We start from the raw sequence: 17,957 nt of genomic DNA, 5'->3' as shown, positions 1-17,957 counted from the left end.
ATATATGAAGACAAATGGTAAACAATTAAAAGCATTAGCAGGATTGACATAAACCCAAGCAGTAAAAAACAACTTAAAGGAAGTACAAAGGATACATTTGTGAACAGGTTTGAATTGGTGATGCAGTAAAAAATAGGATATAAAATAAGAAACTGCAGAGAGGGAGGGAAGTCACAGAAAAGGTAAGGGAATAATTTCTATTGTTGACACATTGTAAAATGCGAAAACGCAAAATAAAATTTAAGAAGAGACTTAAGGATGAGGATGCTGACAGGTTGTGCCAGTCTCTGGGCTGGTAAGAAGGCAGGCAGGTGGGGCAGGCTCAGGGCAGACTGAGGTTTGTGGCACAACACCCCATTTGCCCTAATGGGCCAGTCTCCACTGAGCGCTACATCCTATAGCAGCAAAGTCCATGACAAAGGGCACGCATTTGCATGTTCTAAACCATTAGCGCCATGCACATGCAAAGGTGACAATGGTGTGAGTTAAAAAACAAAAGAGAATGCAACAAGGGAAAAATCCAGCCAAACAGCAGTACACTACCTGGGATAGCTCCGTCGGCAGAGCATGAGACTTGTAATTTGAAGATCGTGGGTTTGAGCCCCATGAGTGAAAGATTCCTGCCTTGCAAGGGGGGTTGACTATAGAAGACCCTTGTGGTCAGGGCTGGATTTAGGTTTGATGAGCCCCTAAGCTACTGAAAGTAATGGGGCCCTTTATATAGCAGGCGGGGCCCATTACTTACATCATAGGAGCCTACACAATACAAAACACTCTTGCTGTATGTAGGTTTTATTTTATTTGTTTTTTATCTTTTTTTTGGAAATGTACATCCAGTTCCCCCCCCTTTAAATTTGTTGGGGGCCCCCAAGAGAGTGGGGCCCTAGCCTATAGCTTGTTTAGCTTATATGTAAATCGGGCACTGCTTTTGGTCCCTTCCAATTCTACAATACCACTGACCAAATGCTAACCCAGCAAGTTGGGTTGGCGGAAGGAGATTCTTGGGAGATTTGAACTAATCATTGTGGTTTGTACAACGACAAAGGAAAGCAGCAGCAAAACAGAAGGACTGTGATTATTTGAAGGAGGTCCCCAGGACACAGCTTCTGTGGCCATAGGTAGATTGAGGTCTACCAAGTGGCATCTAGTTTTATGTTGTTGGTGCTAATGATGAGGTGGTGAACATTGCAGTTAAGGAGCAAACCACTCGTGCTGCTAATGGTCTGAAGGGCTAAAGGCAGTGGCAGGCCTTGGCTCCTCAAATTACAGTGACACTTTGTGCAACACCAAAATCTAGCACCCCTGCCTCTCACCTTCCTTAGGGTGTCATAGTTGTGGTGTCTCCTGCAAAGCCCCAAGAGTTCAACACTTGGTGCGAACCGACCAATCACGCTCCCCTTGATCTGCCTTTGCTAAAGGACTCTTTTGGCTTGCTTATGGTGCTTTCTTATTGAAAGCTGGATAACTAGAGTGTTATTGTTGCAGTGCTGTTCTATGTGCTGCATAAAGTATGGTATGTGCTGTGCATGAAATAGGTGCTTTCTCATATTGGTGAGCAAAGGATCAAGGCTCTGGGAACATCACCCCCGATTTTCCCATTAAGCCTGCTTTAAGGAGTTAAGAAAAGACCTGCAGGATCATACCAAAGGTCTATCTAGTCCAGGCTTCTGTTTCGCACAGGAACCGATCAGATGCCTTTCAGAAGGCCACAAGCAAAACCACTGTGTCTCTCCTCATGGCTATTCACCAGTGACTGGTATTTCGAGCAAGATCAGAAAGGAAGAGCTAGACTTCTTGACTATTTTGAACAATGTTTTGTTGTTGTTTAGTCGTTTAGTTGTGTCCGACTCTTTGTGACCCCATGGACCAGAGCACGCCAGGCACTCCTGTCTTCCACTGCCTCCTGCAGTTTGATCAAACTCATGCTGGTAGCTTCAAGAACACTGCCCAACCATCTTGTCCTCTGTCATCCCCTTCTCCTTGTGCCCTCCATCTTTCCCAACATCAGGTTCTTTTCCAGGAAGTCTCCTCTTCTTATGAGGTGGCCAAAGTATTGGAGGCTCAGCTTCATGATCTGCCCTTCCATTTTTTTAAAATAATATTTTATTAAGGTCATGATCTGCCCTTCCAGTGAGCACTCAGGACTGATTTCCTTAAGAATGGAGAGGTTTGATCTTCTTGCAGTCCATGGGACTCTCAAGAGTCTCCCCCAGCACCATAATTCAAAAGCATCAATTCTTCAGCGATCAGCCTTCTTTATGGTCCAATGAACAATGTTAGGTTTCATATAATTTACCTTTTCTTTTTAAAATACCCCCTCCTCCTCCCACACCCATTATTGCTTGTTTGGCTTTCATTGGTGATACCCAAATGGGAAGATAAATCTATGCTTGGCATCATTTTTATCTTCTCTGTGCTTTTGTGATCCACATAAATATATGAATTTGGCAGGTTTGCTCCAAGGATATCTGAGATGAGGGATACATTTTGAGCACAATCTTAGCAAATGTTTTGTGGAAATCAGTGGCAGATTGCAATGCAGAGTCCTATGCCTGTTTACTCAGAAGTAAATCACAGTAAGTGGGCCTAGGGCTGCAGCTGTACAGTTCTTGCTAGATGGCTGCTCAGTTTTAGGGATCAGTGAAACAACAATTAAATAGTTAAGATGATAGATGTAGTGCCAGCAGTCGCAATAAAATGGCTTGGAGAAGAGAAATCCAAGCAGATTTCACCACAGAGCAGATGATTTAGAATTACTGTTTATTAATATATTTACTTTAATGCTAGCAAAAAATAAGCTAATATGAGAGAAGTAATTTCATATTAATAATAAATTTAGGATGAAAGGACAATGTGAGGTTGCAATTCTAGTTGTACACTTACCTGGGAGTAAGTCTTTTTGAACTTCGTGCCACTTTTTTCTGTGTAGACATGCTAACAATCCTATAGATGTTTTCTAGCATTCATTTTCCCCTTTGAGCCAGTGGCTGCCAAAACAGAATGTAAAATCTGTCTGAGTGACATACATTCAGATAAAAAGCAACTCATGAATGAAATATTACTGCCGTAGCCTAATAGTTATAGAATAATGGTTTGCCAATGGACCTTATTAGAATTCCGTTTTGTCTTTGAATCACAGTCTTTCATAGCAGCATATTTACATTGCATTTTCCCCTTCCTCTCCTTGTGTTTGAGTGTTTCTTTGGTATTGCTCATGGAACAGAGTTCCTGTTTCAAGTGACATATCAGATATGAATTACTAAAAGAATCATTTTGGAATCTCAAGTGTATATAGAAACCAGGGCTTCTGTTCTGGAAAGCCGTATTCTCAACTTCCATATGTATGAATGTGACTTCCAGTATAGGAAGCTGTCTCATCCCTGAGTCAGAAAATTGGCTCGCCTAACTCAACATTGTCTACAATGACTGGCAGTGCTCACCAGAGACTCAGGCAGGAGTCTTTCCTGGACCTACCAGGAGATGTTGAGGATTGAACTGGAGCAAATGAGGTCCTTGACCACTAAGCCATGGCCCTCATTGAACTATGGATGCACTTTCATTCCTGTGGGGCACTAATCTGGGTTGCTGGACTTTGCCATTGCCATGAGAGCTGACTGTGTGCCCTAGAATGTGCCCAGTTATTTTCCACTTTATTGAATATTGTGGGAGAAGGATCAATAGTTGCCTTTTTAAAAAAAGCTTGCCTGCCATTCCATTGAGGGGGCATCATTTGAAAACCACTTGAAAACCACCCACACAATTAGTGCAACGAATGCTTGGAACATCTTACCTAAACGCTTAGAACATCTTCCTTGAAATAGGTTTTATAGTAAGGTTGCCATATTTCCCGGACATAGCCGAAATACAGCATTCAGAACCAGTGACTGGGTGAAAATTGCTTCAATGTGTGGGAAAACCCAGACCTATGGCAACACATGTTGGAAGTCTAGCTCAAAGAACGTCATTTGTTTTAGAGTTTTTGCAAAAAAAAAAATAAAAGGAAAAAAAAGCTCAACTTTTGTGTATGGATTTTCACTTTTTGAAAGATGGCAACCTTATTTTATAGGAACAGATGAATTTTAAGGTCTGTGTAATTCTCAGCTCTTGGGTAGCAAAAGAAGCATCCTCTAAAAATCTGAGCAATAGGATTATGTTAACTTTGAGAGGAGTTACTACAGCTTCCATCAACTTCTGTTCTGGTCTGCAACCCCTACCAGCCCCCTGCCCATGCTAGCTGGAGCTGATAGGAGTTGCAATCCAAACCACATTCATATACAGTGGTACCTTGGGTTACATACGCTTCAGGTTACATACGCTTCAGGTTACAGACTCCGCTAACCCAGAAATAGTGCTTCAGGCTAAGAACTTTGCTTCAGGATGAGAACAGAAATCGTGCTCTGGCAGCGTGGCAGCAACAGGAGGCCCCATTAGCTAAAGTGGTGCTTCAGGTTAAGAACAGTTTCAGGTAAAGTACAGACCTCCGGAATGAATTAAGTACTTAACCCGAGGTACCACTGTATGTTCATCTTCACATACACAAACCTTGCTGTTAATAGCTGCAGTGGGATCAGTCAGCCATTTTGCACACCAGACTCCCAGTTTAAAGACCCCTTCTTTAAGTCAGTGGTCTAACGCTTATATTGATGTGTTCCTCAGAATAATGTCGAATGAGGCTAATTAATTGGAAGCACTGGCAAATGATGAATTTATAATTAATTGGTTGTTGTTGTTGTTGTTTTTTATTTAAAACAGCAAGAAAAGAATTAAGTTGTTCCTGAGAGAATGAGATCATCATGTAGAGTCAAGTTCACTTTGTTTCAATGCCCCACATCCTTTAGTTAGACCTTGAAGTTAGCGGTGCAACAAAACAGGAACTCCACCCTTGCTGTATGAATTGCAGAGCTGAGTTGCTAGCCTCTGACCATCTGCCCATTCTTCCTGTTATGACAGAGCTCATGAATTTCTGTATGATGTGTGAAATCCTTCCTAATTTAACTCTTCAAATGCACAACCCTTATCCCATTGACCTGCATGGATCAGGCATGGGCGCAGAATTTTCATACGAGTGAGTTATGTATGACACATATAATCACATTTTTGTTGAGTGTGTGTAATTTGGCATGTTCAGTTATTAGGCTTTGGTCTGGGTCTGGGGCAACCCAGTCAGATGGGTAGGGTACAAATAATAGAACTGTTACTTTTATTGTTGTTATTTTGCAGGCTCATCTGTTTCATTGGATCCACCATCCCTTAGCATCCAAAAATCTGTTATTACTGTGACAGCCAATGATACGCTGCAAATTAATTGCAGGTAAGGCTGGGGCGTCACATTGATGGTTGTGTTTATAAAGTGTGTGTTCTTCTGAATCACTCCCCCCCCCCTTTTACTGTGACTTTCTTTGCTATCTTTCCATAATAGATGATAACCAAACGAGAAGCATGTAAACAAGGAACCAAGGAAAATCCAAGTGTATCTAAGCATTCCTGGTTCACCTGTTTAAAGCTTTAGGGCAGAGGTGGGGAACCAGAGGCCTGGGGGCTACATGCTAGCCCTCTAGGCATCTCCTTGCAGGCTCTCGAGATTCTCACTTAGCCACACCCTTCCTTGGCCCTGATCTACCCCTTCCTTGAGCACTTTTGCGTGGCTGGAATGTGTCTTTTAACTGATAATGTCTCTTGCTGATCCCCCATACTGAGTAGGTCAACACAGCTCCCTGCAGTTTTGGACTCTTCTTTAGGGTGCGTGACTATGGATTCCCCTTGGGGGCATTGCTATGGGGTCTGCCATGATAAACTCCTGCATCATGTCAGAGTTTGCCATTACTCATACCTCTCATTTTTTTCCACCTTAGTGGTGAAAGAGCTTTGGAATGGCTTTGGCCTAACAACCAGACCAGTGCTGAAAACCGAGTGATGGTGACAGACTGTATAGACAATGTCTACTGTAAGATGCTCACTCTTACAAAAGTAACAGGCAATGACACGGGAGCATACAAGTGCCTTTACCAAGACAACCATACAATGTCAAGTGTGTATGTTTATGTACAAGGTAGGTGCTGACTGTTTGGGAAATTGAAGATTAAAGCTGCAGTTCTATACCTTTGCTTGTCTTGTTGGAGAAATGGGACTTACATCTGAGTAAACATGTATAAAGTTTTAAGGGGCTTCATAGAACCTCACATACCCACACTCTCTTGTGAGCAAAGAAACTTCTTTGTTGACCCTGGCATTTCCTATAGAGAGGACTACAGCTTCCATTCTCAAGGCAGATAATGGGTGCTTGGGGCTTTCTATATTTATGTTTATAATTGATGATCATAGAATTGTAGAGTTGGAAGGAGATCATCTAGTCCAATGCCCTGCAAGGCAGAAATAGGCAGCCATCCCATACAGGGACCAAACCGTAGTGGTCTCAGCACCACACTCTAACCAACTGAGCTATCAAGGCTAAATTTATTAAAAGTTTCTATATATTAAAATAATACCAAGATGGTGTACGATAAAACCACTCAGTAGAAAGCAACAATTCAAAAACGATTCCATACCCAATAAAAACAATTCAATAAAAGCTACAATTGCAGGAATTATTCGGTATCAAAATAAATTGTTTCCTTGGTGCTTGTAATCAGCAGTTAACACGGTAATCTGGAAGAGCGGTAGCTGACCAAAATACTGTAGTTGGGTTTAGCAGCAGTGGGTAAACATTCTGGACCTGAAGGCTGCACCACCAGGTGGTAGATGTGACCAAACCCACAGCATGTGTGCTGCTGCAAAGGCCACACACATCACATGCACACACCAGAGCATGCAAACATGCTGGTGTCTGCATCAACCACGCATGGACACAGGTCAGACACAAGAGCCTACCTAGGAGTTGGCGCAGGCCCAGTGGGGCACAAAAATCACGCCTCTTCATTCTGTCTCAGCTCCTCTGGCAAGAGAGCAAGGATGTCTCTGGCCAGACAGGATGTAGATCACTCTTTCTCCTATCCTCAGATCAATCATCCGGTTAGCAGGGGAATGAGGTAATCTCAGTCCTAATCATTGTGTTCAGCCGGGCAGAGAGTGCTATGATCAGGATACAGATTTGTTGGGGGTTCCACCTGCCATTAGCTCCCCTTAGAACTCCAACCTCCTAACATGGAATCACTCGTTTACACTGTTGTATATCATTTTGCTTTTAAAATTAAGAAGTATTTGCAAACTGGTTGTACTGTATTTATCTGATCCCCACCCCTACCCCCTGCAGATGTTACAGACCTTCCCGATGGCCGGTCTCCATTTGTGACTTCCATTAGTGATCAGATTGGTGTGGTATATTTAACTGGAAACAAAACTGTGGTGGTACCGTGCCTTGGCTCCACGTCAAATCTGAACGTATCTCTGTATGCGGTAAGACAAAGGAATTGCTGCCTTTTGTCCATTGTTTTAGTAGTTCTCACTCATGGCATCTTGAAGGGTACCAGAGCCATTACCATCCTCCCATTGATGCTGAGCTCATTTGAGTGGGGATGGAGTAGGGCAAGGTGGCAGTAGCCCCACATGTTCACATGCACTGTCACCCAAGATCTTTCCTGACCTAATCTCTTCCTCCTTGACCTGTCCCATCCTTGTTCCAACAAATGCAGTGCTGCCACCAGAAAAGCACCTGCTGTCCCCATGACTAATTGCTGCTGACACCTTCACACTTTCTTTACATTTGGAGGAGGGGTTGATGGCAAGAGACTATGTTGGTGGGTGGGATGAGAATGTGGTGGACAACTTGGACATCCTTTCAATTCTCTGAGACAGTTTAACCGATTGATATATCCTGGTGTCCATGCAGAAGTACCCGGAGAAAATATTTGTCCCTGATGGCAAATCGATTACATGGGACAGTCAGAAAGGCTTCACTATTCCCACCAACTTGATCAACGACGTGAGCATGGTCTACTGCAAAGCAAAGATAGATGGCAAAAGTTACCAATCTGTGATGTACATTGTGGTCGTTGTAGGTAAGCCATTCTGTGGCCATCTTATTTGTTATTTACATTTTGTTTAGCTTAATGGAAGGGGGTTCAGCAGAACAGCATGAAGTTGTGTTGCTTAACGTAACCATCATCTTTCTAAAACTAAAATGGTATGGATTTCAACTAATGTGGCTGTCCGATACTGTCTGGGTGAAAGTCAGACGAAGAAACATGTCAGGGTACTGCCATCGGAACAGGGTAGGGAAGCAGAGGGGCAGTTGGGTTACAGGGAACTTCTGAAAATCTTGCGAAGCAGTTCCTCTTCCTGTGGTGAGGAAAGCCACACCCCCAGTGGGGAAGAGGGGAAAGGGCCAGAGGATGCTGCTGGGAGCCTCAGCACCGCTCCTGGCCAAGCCGGCCAGGAGGGAAGCACGCCTCTTCCATTGCCCACCCTGCGCAGAGGTGTAAAATGCAAAGAAGGAAGGAAAAGCTGGGGGTGACGAAGCTCTTATGTTGGGGGAGGTCCTGGAAACAACCGCTCCCGGATTCTGCTGGCGATTGAGGCAGACATGAACTTGTGGCTCTGCACTGTAAATAGTTTTGCACCAAAATAAAACCTGTAAAAGACAGGTCTGAGTCCTGACTGTTTACTCACGAGCAACCACCACTGCCATCTGACAAAACCCAACCAGTGGTGTGCAGTCAGTGGACTAGGCTAGTCCCCAAAATGTTCCTCTGGCACCTCATTCCCAAAACTTGGGAAGCTTCTGCCCGGCTTAGGGAGGGAGGTGCAATGCTCACACGTGAAACATCCCCCCATCACCCTCTCAACCTGGCGCCTCTAGCCCTAACTATTCCCCTATGAAAAATTTCACCGCATGTCACTGAACCCAACCACATTCCTTAAATTAATGCGAAAACCAGCAGAGGAGAATCTCTGGTCTGCCAGGCCTTCCGATTTGGCTGAGGCTGCTTTTTTCCAAGCGATGACCACCTGCTGTACGCCTGAGGACCAGCTGGTTGTCAGGGCTTGCAAAGGCCTAGGCACTGTTTGAGTGCCTCACTTGTAGTTCTATAAACCATTTAATGTGTCGACACGAATAGAAGTTATTAATGTTGCAGTTGTTGTATAAGGGATTATGTATTATGTTGCATAAGGGAATGTAATTGAAATAAATAAGATTTTGGAACACAGAAATAAAGAAAATATTCAAACCATCAATTCGGTATTTGAATGATTGGTATTAGTAATTGCATTATAATTTGGTATTATTATAATGAGGCTATTATTGGATGGTAATTGAAAATTAATAAAAATTATTATCAAAGCAAAGGCCTATGCACTCTGCTTTGCAAGTGCTCTGTCAGGGCACATGGTTTTAAACCATGGAGGCAAAAATGAGTTCCTGGTGTAATTATGACACCAGGTGTGTGGCAGGTGGGCAGAGTGGTAGCTTTGGGAAGTGAGCCTTGTACGATTTTATGGCCAATTGGATTTGCTGGGTGATATCAAACTTACCATACTCAAAGAAGACCCACTGAAATCCACAAACTTAGTCAAGTGCATTTATTTCAGTGTGTCCTCTCTGAGTGTAACTGAAAATAATCAGCAGTAAGATCAATCCAGGCCCCACTTCCGAAACTCCCTCATTTATCTGAAATTTCACTGTTTTGGTTGCCTCCCAAAATGGAGACAGTTTTACAATGTGGCTTTGGTTCAACTTGTTATTCCTTCATTTCCCCCTTTTCTACTCAGGATATAAAATTCATGACCTTATTATGAGCCCTCCTCACCAGGTGGAGCTGGCTGCAGGGGAGAAGTTAACGCTAAACTGCACCGCAAGGACCGAGCTGAACGTGGCAATCGTGTTTGCATGGGCCTATCCATCAAGCAGGACGACAGCAAGCAAGGTAGCTTCCCTTTAAAGATAAAACTCGTGGATTGAAGCCCGAAGGATTGCCGGTCCTTTGCGTTGTTGCTGCCTAGCTCTCAGAAATGCATGGATAACAATGATACGTTAGAGCTCCCAACTTTGGGATGATTTGTGTGTAACTTAGCGGCAGTCACTGAAGCATTTTCTAGTAGGAATTGCCTTAGGATCGTGGTGGGAGGAATGACTGCCCTCCTCAGTGGAAGCTGTGGAGCACCTCAGCCAGCCCCATGCAAGTGTGCGGTTGGTAACTGGCTAGCTGCTTTGTTGACATCATCAGCTGCTCTGTTGACATCATCAGTCTGTACCCATGCCAGAGACAGCTAGACAGTCGGCAGCCACCACACACTCATACAGGGATGGCTGATTCACGTCCTTCCTCCATTGCTGTCTTCTTCTCAGCGGCACCAGTAATGCTAGGAATTCCTTTCCTTCCTGAGGGTAGCCAATAATTCCTACTAACATAGTGCTCCATCATATTGCTGGAGAAGATATATTCAGAAAAGCACATGGTGCTAAGAATAAGGGCAACCAGATGCAAAAGAGGACATGTTTCATAGTTGTTTAATAGCTGTTGAGGCCATTTCCCCCCCACAAGTGCAGATGTTCAAACATAGTACCTTCTACAGAAATCTGGTCTTCCTGCACAGTTGTCAAATGGTGGTAGCAGTAAGTTCACAAAAGTTACTGGTGTTGCCAGTCCACCTGGGTATGCATTTCCAATATAAATCATTAGTGGCATGCCAACAGGAAACCCATTTTTATCCAGATTGCAAAAGCATCCATACCTACTCCTCTGGGAACAATCTTTGTTCACCCGGGTGAGTAGCTGTTTACAGATCTGTCTATAAAGGCACAGGAGCCCTATCGTCCATCCCATCTGTTCAACGTAGAAAAACATCGTCTACATTTTATGTTACATGGGTGAGAGGAGGCTAAAGAGGTGATGTTGAAATCAATCCCTTTGAACTCCGTTACAGAAAAGCCATGCTGTAATCAGGGATGCAAAGACCTCAACTGGTAGCGAAGGGAAGAAGACGTTTGTGAGCACTCTCACCATAGACCACGTGACCGTAAATGATGGCGGTCAATACAGCTGCACCGCCTCCAGCAGCAGTATGACTAAGGAAAACAGTATTTATGTCATCGTCCACGGTAAGGCACCCCCCTGGATTTGATACTTGTGCAAAGAAGATTCTGAGGGAGAAGAGACTCTGATTTAAATAAACCACAGTAAAATCAAGACCAGTAAAAAACAACATGTTGGGGTGGCAGCACTCGCCTGATCTCTAGCTGGTTGAGTCGCTGCTGGCAGGTAGAAGAGGAAGGGATGAGTTGACAGCAAGGTCGATGCGGTGCAAACACATTGGCGGGAGACCAGATTGGCTCTGCTGGCATGTTTGCGCTGTGCTGAACTTGCTAGCCTCCCCTTCTGCCTCTTGGTAAACAGTAGGTGACACAGCTGACCTGAGGTGAGCAGGACCACTATGCTGATTGAGACAGCTATTAAACCAAAGTCCAAGGATTTCCTCAATCTTTTATAATTACGCTGCTTTGTTTTTGGAGGCGAATGAGCTGGAAACAATGGAGATGTAAAGTACAATCCTATAGGCTCAGCATGGAGAACCCCTGTCCACTGGGTCAAGTTAGTCCACCAGACCATCTCACTGACAGTCATGCACACCTAATGTGTATGGCAAGGCCATAGTTGTAAAGGAACAATTGGGGGTTGTTTTCCAATTGAAGCCAATCCCTGTTTATTCACCTTTACTCAGCCAACTATTGTTGTCACCGCTGCCATGCATGGTTGAAATGAACAGGAGAAGCAGACCCAAAATTCTGGACGATACCGAGGGTTGTATTTAATAAAGATCAGAATAGCTCCATTAAAATTAATGGACCTCAGTTAATTTAAGTGGACTTTCTTTGAGTAAGATTCTGTTCTAAATGTTTAAATATCTTCAAAAACGCACAGTGGGATGATATGGAACCTTGCAAGATACACCTGGACAAATTCCTTAGTTCCTCCTTCTCTCCCCTGTGTAATGAATAAGGAAATGCATGCTGTGATGTCATGGCACTCCCCCATGGCTGCCAATGATGCAGAGCAGGTGTTGAGAAAGGCATATTAGGACAATTGTGTTGGGCTTCCAGAGTACAGAAGGTTCCTCTTGTTCAATAGAGGTTACCATTAGTCTCAATTTTTAAAAAAATCTACGTACAGTCAGAAAACCTCTACTTCAGGAAAAGAAGAAATCTGCTATCTAAAAACTCTTGCTGCCTTCTTAAATTCCGACAGAAAAACCTTTCATCATTACGGGCAGAATGCAATCTTTGGTGGAGACAAGACTGAACGAGCCGGCTAAGATTCCTGTGATATTCAAAGGGTACCCACCTCCAGATGCAAAATGGTAAGAATTGGAGCAGGTTTTTCTATAACAAGAGAGCCAAAATTGGATAATGCCTCTGGATATACATTGTCCAAGAGAAGACACTGCTTTGATGGTTTTTTGTTCATTTTTACAATCAAGCAGTATATAAATTTTATGGAATGAATGAACAAATACATACATACATACATACATACATCTAAATGCAAAGCTTTCCAAATAGAGGACTGTCTTCTATAAAGTAGGACACATGGATGTGAGAATCCCCATTGAGCCATGATGAATAATCCTACCTTGCAGGACTACTATAAGAATAAAGAGTTTCTTTGATACTTTATCCCTGAGATCTCCTGAAAAAATGTAGGATATCAACAGAGGCTTTTAACCTGACCTTTGATAGTTAAGATATTTAGCTTTCTAGAATCCACCTCCTTTTGATAACTCTATACTGTTTGCTCATTATAATGGTTTTATGCAGCTTACTGGTTTTTATAATTGTAATTGTTTCGTATGTTTTTATAACTCTATTTAATAATGTTGTAACTCAACCTTATGAAAGGTGGACAAGTATTCTTACAATGAAATAATTCAGTAAATCTATTCTGCCTAATTACATTCTATTTTTAAAGCCCACCAAGCAAACACTTACGTCTTTGTTTCTTTGTTTGCAGGTATAAAAACGGAAAACCCATAGCTGCAAATCGAACACTTAAACTCGGTTACTCCTTGACAATCACCGAAGTGAGCGAGAGAGATGCTGGGAATTATACCATCATTCTGACCAATCCCATTAACAAAGAGCAAGAGAAGCACACCTTTCATCTGGTTGTGAATGGTAAATTCATCTCTCCTAAATCTTTGTTTTCTTCAGAGGGAAATTCTGCCTCCACTAAAGTCGATGACAAGCTGCCAATGCGTGGGCTTGCTCTGTTTACATCAGGTGCTGTGGGGAGGGGCTTTTATGTGCATGTCTTGATAGGTCAAAAAGTTGGAATGGTGCCCCTCAGAATGCAGAGCTGTGGCTGCCAATCATTATTACCCTAAGACAGAGATGGATGCAGCTCTTAATTTTGATTTCTCTCTGTTTCTCTACCACCCCCAATCAATTGTTTGGCATGCATTTCCCTTAATATATAATTTTTGCATGAAATTTTGCCTAATTCATTTTTTCCTAAGCAATTTCCTCTAATGCAAATAATTTTTGTATGCTATTTCCTCAAATATATGCATTTTTTTGTGCATTAGTAATCCTAATAGGATTTTTCTACCTTTTTTGGGGGGTGGAGAAGTGTGTATTTCAAAGAATAGTGGCACTTTGGTTCACACATTGTTTGGGGAAGTGTAAATTAGGTAGATTTGCATTAAAGTGCAGAGCGAACTAATTTTCCCCTCTTCCCCACCTGGGGGAGGGGGAACAGCAACATACATATATATAAAAATAACCATCCCTTTAACACATTTTCTAGAGTGGTTCTAAACACAGCAATCCAGTTTCATTTATTTATTAAACACATTTATAGCCCCACTTCACAGGCTAAAGCTACCAAAGCAGTGTACATGGTGTACAGAACAGAATAAAAACCCAGAAACGTAAACTCTAATCTGTTAAACAAACTCTATAAGCAGCAAAACAATTTTGTCAGATATAAAATTGATCTTCTATAAACGACACGGTTTACACCTCAGAGAAAGCTCTTCTGAACAACAACGAAAAACTCATCAATTGGGTGTCAAAACATCGTGCTGGGCACCAGTCTAATTTTGGCTGGTAGCTGATTTGTGAGAGCTGGAACTGCTACACAAAATCCCAGTTTCTAGTACAAGCTAAAGCACACTTCTGGGGCATCTGGTACTCTCAGCAGTGCCCCATCTGATGAGCACAGTTGCCAGAGATACAGTGGGCAAGTTGGGTTCCAAGTTGCTAAAAGCAGATCCTTAAACTGTGCCCAGTATCACATTGGCAGTAGTGTTGGGTGCCAAATCATTGACTCAGTAAGCCTTCTCTTATTCTATTTTTTCACCACACCTCTCTTTGTGTTGCCTCAGACAGGCAACAAAAGCTGTTGGTCTCTCAAACCCCAGGTGGGCTGCCATCCATTGCGCTTATTTTGCTTGACTCCAACATCCACCTCAGTTTATTTATTTGGAAGACTTTTGATTATCCAGTTGTTTCACAAAAAGATTATTTTTTCCATCGCACTCTGTGTGTGTATGTAGGAGTTGCCTTTGTGTCCTGCTCTTTTCCTGTCTTCGTTGCTCTCCCTGACTTCCGCACATCGCGTGTCCTTCCCCTGCTGTCCTCCTGTGTCTCGCCCATCCTTCCTGACACCCCCCAACTGCCCCATTCAGTCTCACCTCCTCAAATTCCCCCTTCATTTGGCTGCTCAGGAAATATTTCTGCCTGCTGCATCAAAAGTATCCATTTTTTTTTAGCACAATAGTATCCCTTGGGTTAGAGGGACACGGGTGGCGCTGTGGTCTAAACCACAGAGCCTAGGGCTTGCTGATCAGAAGGTCGGTGGTTCGAATCCTCACGATGGGGTGAGCTCCCGTTGCTCGGTCCCTGCTCCTGCCAACCTAGCAGTTCGAAAGCATGTCAAAGTGCAAGTGGATAAATAGGTACCGCTCCGGTGGGAAGGTAAACGGCGTTTCCATGTGCTGCTCTGGTTCGCCAGAAGCGGTTTAGTCATGCTGGCCACATGACCCGGAAGCTGTACGCCGGCTCCCTCGGCCAATAAAGTGAGATTAGCGCTGCAACTCAAGAGTTGGTCATGACTGGACCTAATAGTCAGGGGCCCCTTTACCTTTATCCCTTGGGTTATTGTCAAACAGTGATGGTAGTTTTGTGTCCTGTGTTTTGAAGAACACTCTTCCCCTCTTTCGTAACTGCGTGCCTATCTGTAATTGCCTATCTTTTTCTCCTGCAGTTCCACCTCAAATTGGGGAGAATGCACTTCTAGCTCCTGTGGATTCATATAAGTATGGTTCCACCCAAGCCATAACATGTACGGTATACGCTGTTCCAGCCGTGGCCAGGATTCAGTGGTACTGGCAGTTTGAGGAAGAATGTACTTTCAACCCACAGTAAGTACAACACAACTTGCCATTGATTCAACCCTAAAGTTGGTATTGCTTGGAGACTCTCTAAAAAGGGTCCAACTACTTTAGTATCTAAGGGACGCGGGTGGCGCTGTGGGTTAACCACAGAGCCTAGGACTTGCCGATCAGAAGGTTGGCGGTTCGAATCCCTGTGACGGGGTGAGCTCCTGTTGCTCGGTCCCTGCTCCTGCCAACCTAGCAGTTCGAAAGCACATCAAAGTGCAAGTAGATAAATAGGTACCGCTCCGGTGGGAAGGTAAACAGCGTTTTCATGCACTGCTCTGGTTCGCCAGAAGCGGCTTATTCATGCTGGCCACATGACCCGGAAGCTGTATGCCAGCTCCCTCGGCCAATAAAGCGAGATGAGTGCCGCAACCCCAGAGTCGGCCACAACTGGACCTAGTGGTCAGGGGTCCCTTTACTATCTATTTTTTCTGGTTTGGATCCAGTGTGCCAAAGAGGCTGCCTTATCCCTTTATAACAATCCATAAGATCAGCTGAGAGTGCTCTCTCTTGGAATGCTATCTGTATGCCAAATCAGAAATCTCTGAGAAGCGCTGGCAGTGTTAGCATGTTACCTATCTCTGGCTCCCCAAATTTCATTGGGCATTATTACCTGCATCAGCGGCCTAATTCAGACATGCGAGGATATCATGGTTTCTAGCTAGGAAAGCAAGTCACAGTGAGTGTTGGGTTGGTGCATTCTTCATTCCTCTTCTTTAGTGAGCCTCTTCTTTCATCTGCTTCAGGTTTCACTCTAACCACAGTGTCTGGTGAAATCCAAATTCTCACCTCCTATTTATCCTCATCCCTAGAATGCACACAGCCCTGACTTCTGGCCAAAGATGTTTCTTTCAATTTATTTTGCTGTACCTTATTCACTGAAATAGCTCTTTGGTGCAGTGAAGTGGGAAAGTAAAACCTAACTTTGGGCTAGACTGGAGGAAGAGCAGAGGCTGTATAAAAATATTCATTTCCACCCCTTCCTGGCAGTCGACACAACTTCCTCCAGCTCCTTTATGACTCTGTGAATGTGAAGCACTTGGGAATTGGTTCCAGCAACACAGGCAGCTAAACACCCAAATATTTTCACTCTCAAGGGCAAATCATGCATCACAGGAGTCTCTAAATGAGTATCTATTTATCACATGCTTCTCTGTTAAGTTTGGGAAGTATTATTTTTAACTGATGGCTTAGTGTACTGTTAGGATTATTTGTTTGCTTGTTTTAAGCTGAGCTATATATATCCCAGCCTTCTGTACAAAGTTGCTCAAGATGGCTGACAGTATAAAACCCACAAAACAATTGTTTTAAAAAGATAAAAAGCTACTAAATATTTAGGAAAGTTGTTTGTTCCCTGTGTGTTTGGACACTTCTTACGGTATCATAACCAAATTTTGCATGATGGTTCCTGAGATCAAGGCGTGGATTGTTGTCTGTTTGGATACAATGGAAAACCATTTGAATCAAGATGGCAGGCTGAACCTTTCAAAACTCTTGTTAAGCATTTATTTCTAAACTACACTGATTTTTGTATGTGGCTTCTTAGAGTTCCTGAGCAATGCTGTTAGCATTTAATAAGCAGAACTCTTATGCTTACCCAACAGTCCTCTTGGGCTACGGCAAACCCTCCAACATTTCTCTGATGAAAATAGGGTCGTCCCATTCCATAATGAAAATTTTACTATTTATATCCCACACTTCTTACTGGGTTGCCCCAACCACTCTGAGCCGCTTCCAACATATATATAAACATTTTAAAAAACCTTCCCTATACTGGATTGCCTTCAGACGGCTCAGAGGTTGGATAACTCCATATCCTCCAACATTTCTCCAATGAAAATAGGGACATCTTAAGGAAAAGTGGGACATTCTGGGATCAAATCATAAACCGGGACGGCTTCTGTAAATCTGGGACATCCCTGGAAAATAGGGACACTTGGAGGGTCTGGCTACAGTAATGCATTCTATTTAATAGTGTAATCATATATATATATATATATATATATATATATATATATATGTACTCTGAAGTAATTACGCTCCCTGGGACTTAGTCCGAGGTAAATGTCTATAGGATTACGGTTAATTGTATTTATGCAGTATAGGATTTTAACTCTGGACAACAGCTAACTCGCAATTTTGTTGTTGTTGTTTGTACTCGTGACGAATCTGTCTGTTTTCTTGCTCTGATTTCCCTTATGGCGACCCTCTGCTGAATTCGACACTGTGCCTTATCTCTGCAAAAGGGCATCTCAGAGGAAGTGCCTTGATTGATGTTGGGGATGATAGAAAGAGCTTCTGACCAAGGGCCACTCCACTTCCCTTATCTGAGCTTCACACAAGGCCAGACTTCCTTTCGGATTATTATTATTTTTTCAAGAAAGAAAGAAAAAGGAGTCAGCTTTCCTGTTGTTGTTTTAAAAAACGACTTCCACTATCTTCTTCCTTTGGTGCTAGTTATTTCCTGCACAAGGCCCAGAATCCTAAAGAAATACTTTAAGGAATCCAGTAATTTCTCTGCTGCTCTCTGTCTGCCTTTAGAACGGAATCAACTCAAATTGTCAAAGTTATGAATCAACGTTTGT

The 17,957-nt window shown here is 43.1% G+C and overlaps 1 protein-coding gene across 1 annotated transcript in view; it reads left to right on the top strand.

The window, feature by feature from the left end:
• KDR (kinase insert domain receptor) overlaps positions 1–17,957 on the top strand; it is a 46,988-nt gene that overhangs the window by 2,559 nt on the left and 26,472 nt on the right. Inside the window, exons 2-10 of the mRNA XM_083458007.1 lie at positions 5,221–5,311; positions 5,853–6,049; positions 7,250–7,392; positions 7,826–7,994; positions 9,706–9,860; positions 10,861–11,035; positions 12,180–12,291; positions 12,942–13,105; positions 15,198–15,354. Coding sequence (XP_083314133.1) covers positions 5,221–5,311; positions 5,853–6,049; positions 7,250–7,392; positions 7,826–7,994; positions 9,706–9,860; positions 10,861–11,035; positions 12,180–12,291; positions 12,942–13,105; positions 15,198–15,354 — 1,363 coding nt within the window. The remainder of the gene's footprint in view (positions 1–5,220; positions 5,312–5,852; positions 6,050–7,249; positions 7,393–7,825; positions 7,995–9,705; positions 9,861–10,860; positions 11,036–12,179; positions 12,292–12,941; positions 13,106–15,197; positions 15,355–17,957) is intronic.

Source organism: Podarcis tiliguerta (genome assembly GCF_965153285.1).
Source record: "Podarcis tiliguerta genome assembly, chromosome: 9".
In the NCBI taxonomy this organism is placed as follows: Eukaryota; Metazoa; Chordata; class Lepidosauria; order Squamata; family Lacertidae; genus Podarcis; species Podarcis tiliguerta.
Note: the sequence above shows the minus strand (reverse complement) of the source record. Positions and strands in the feature narration are given on the sequence as shown.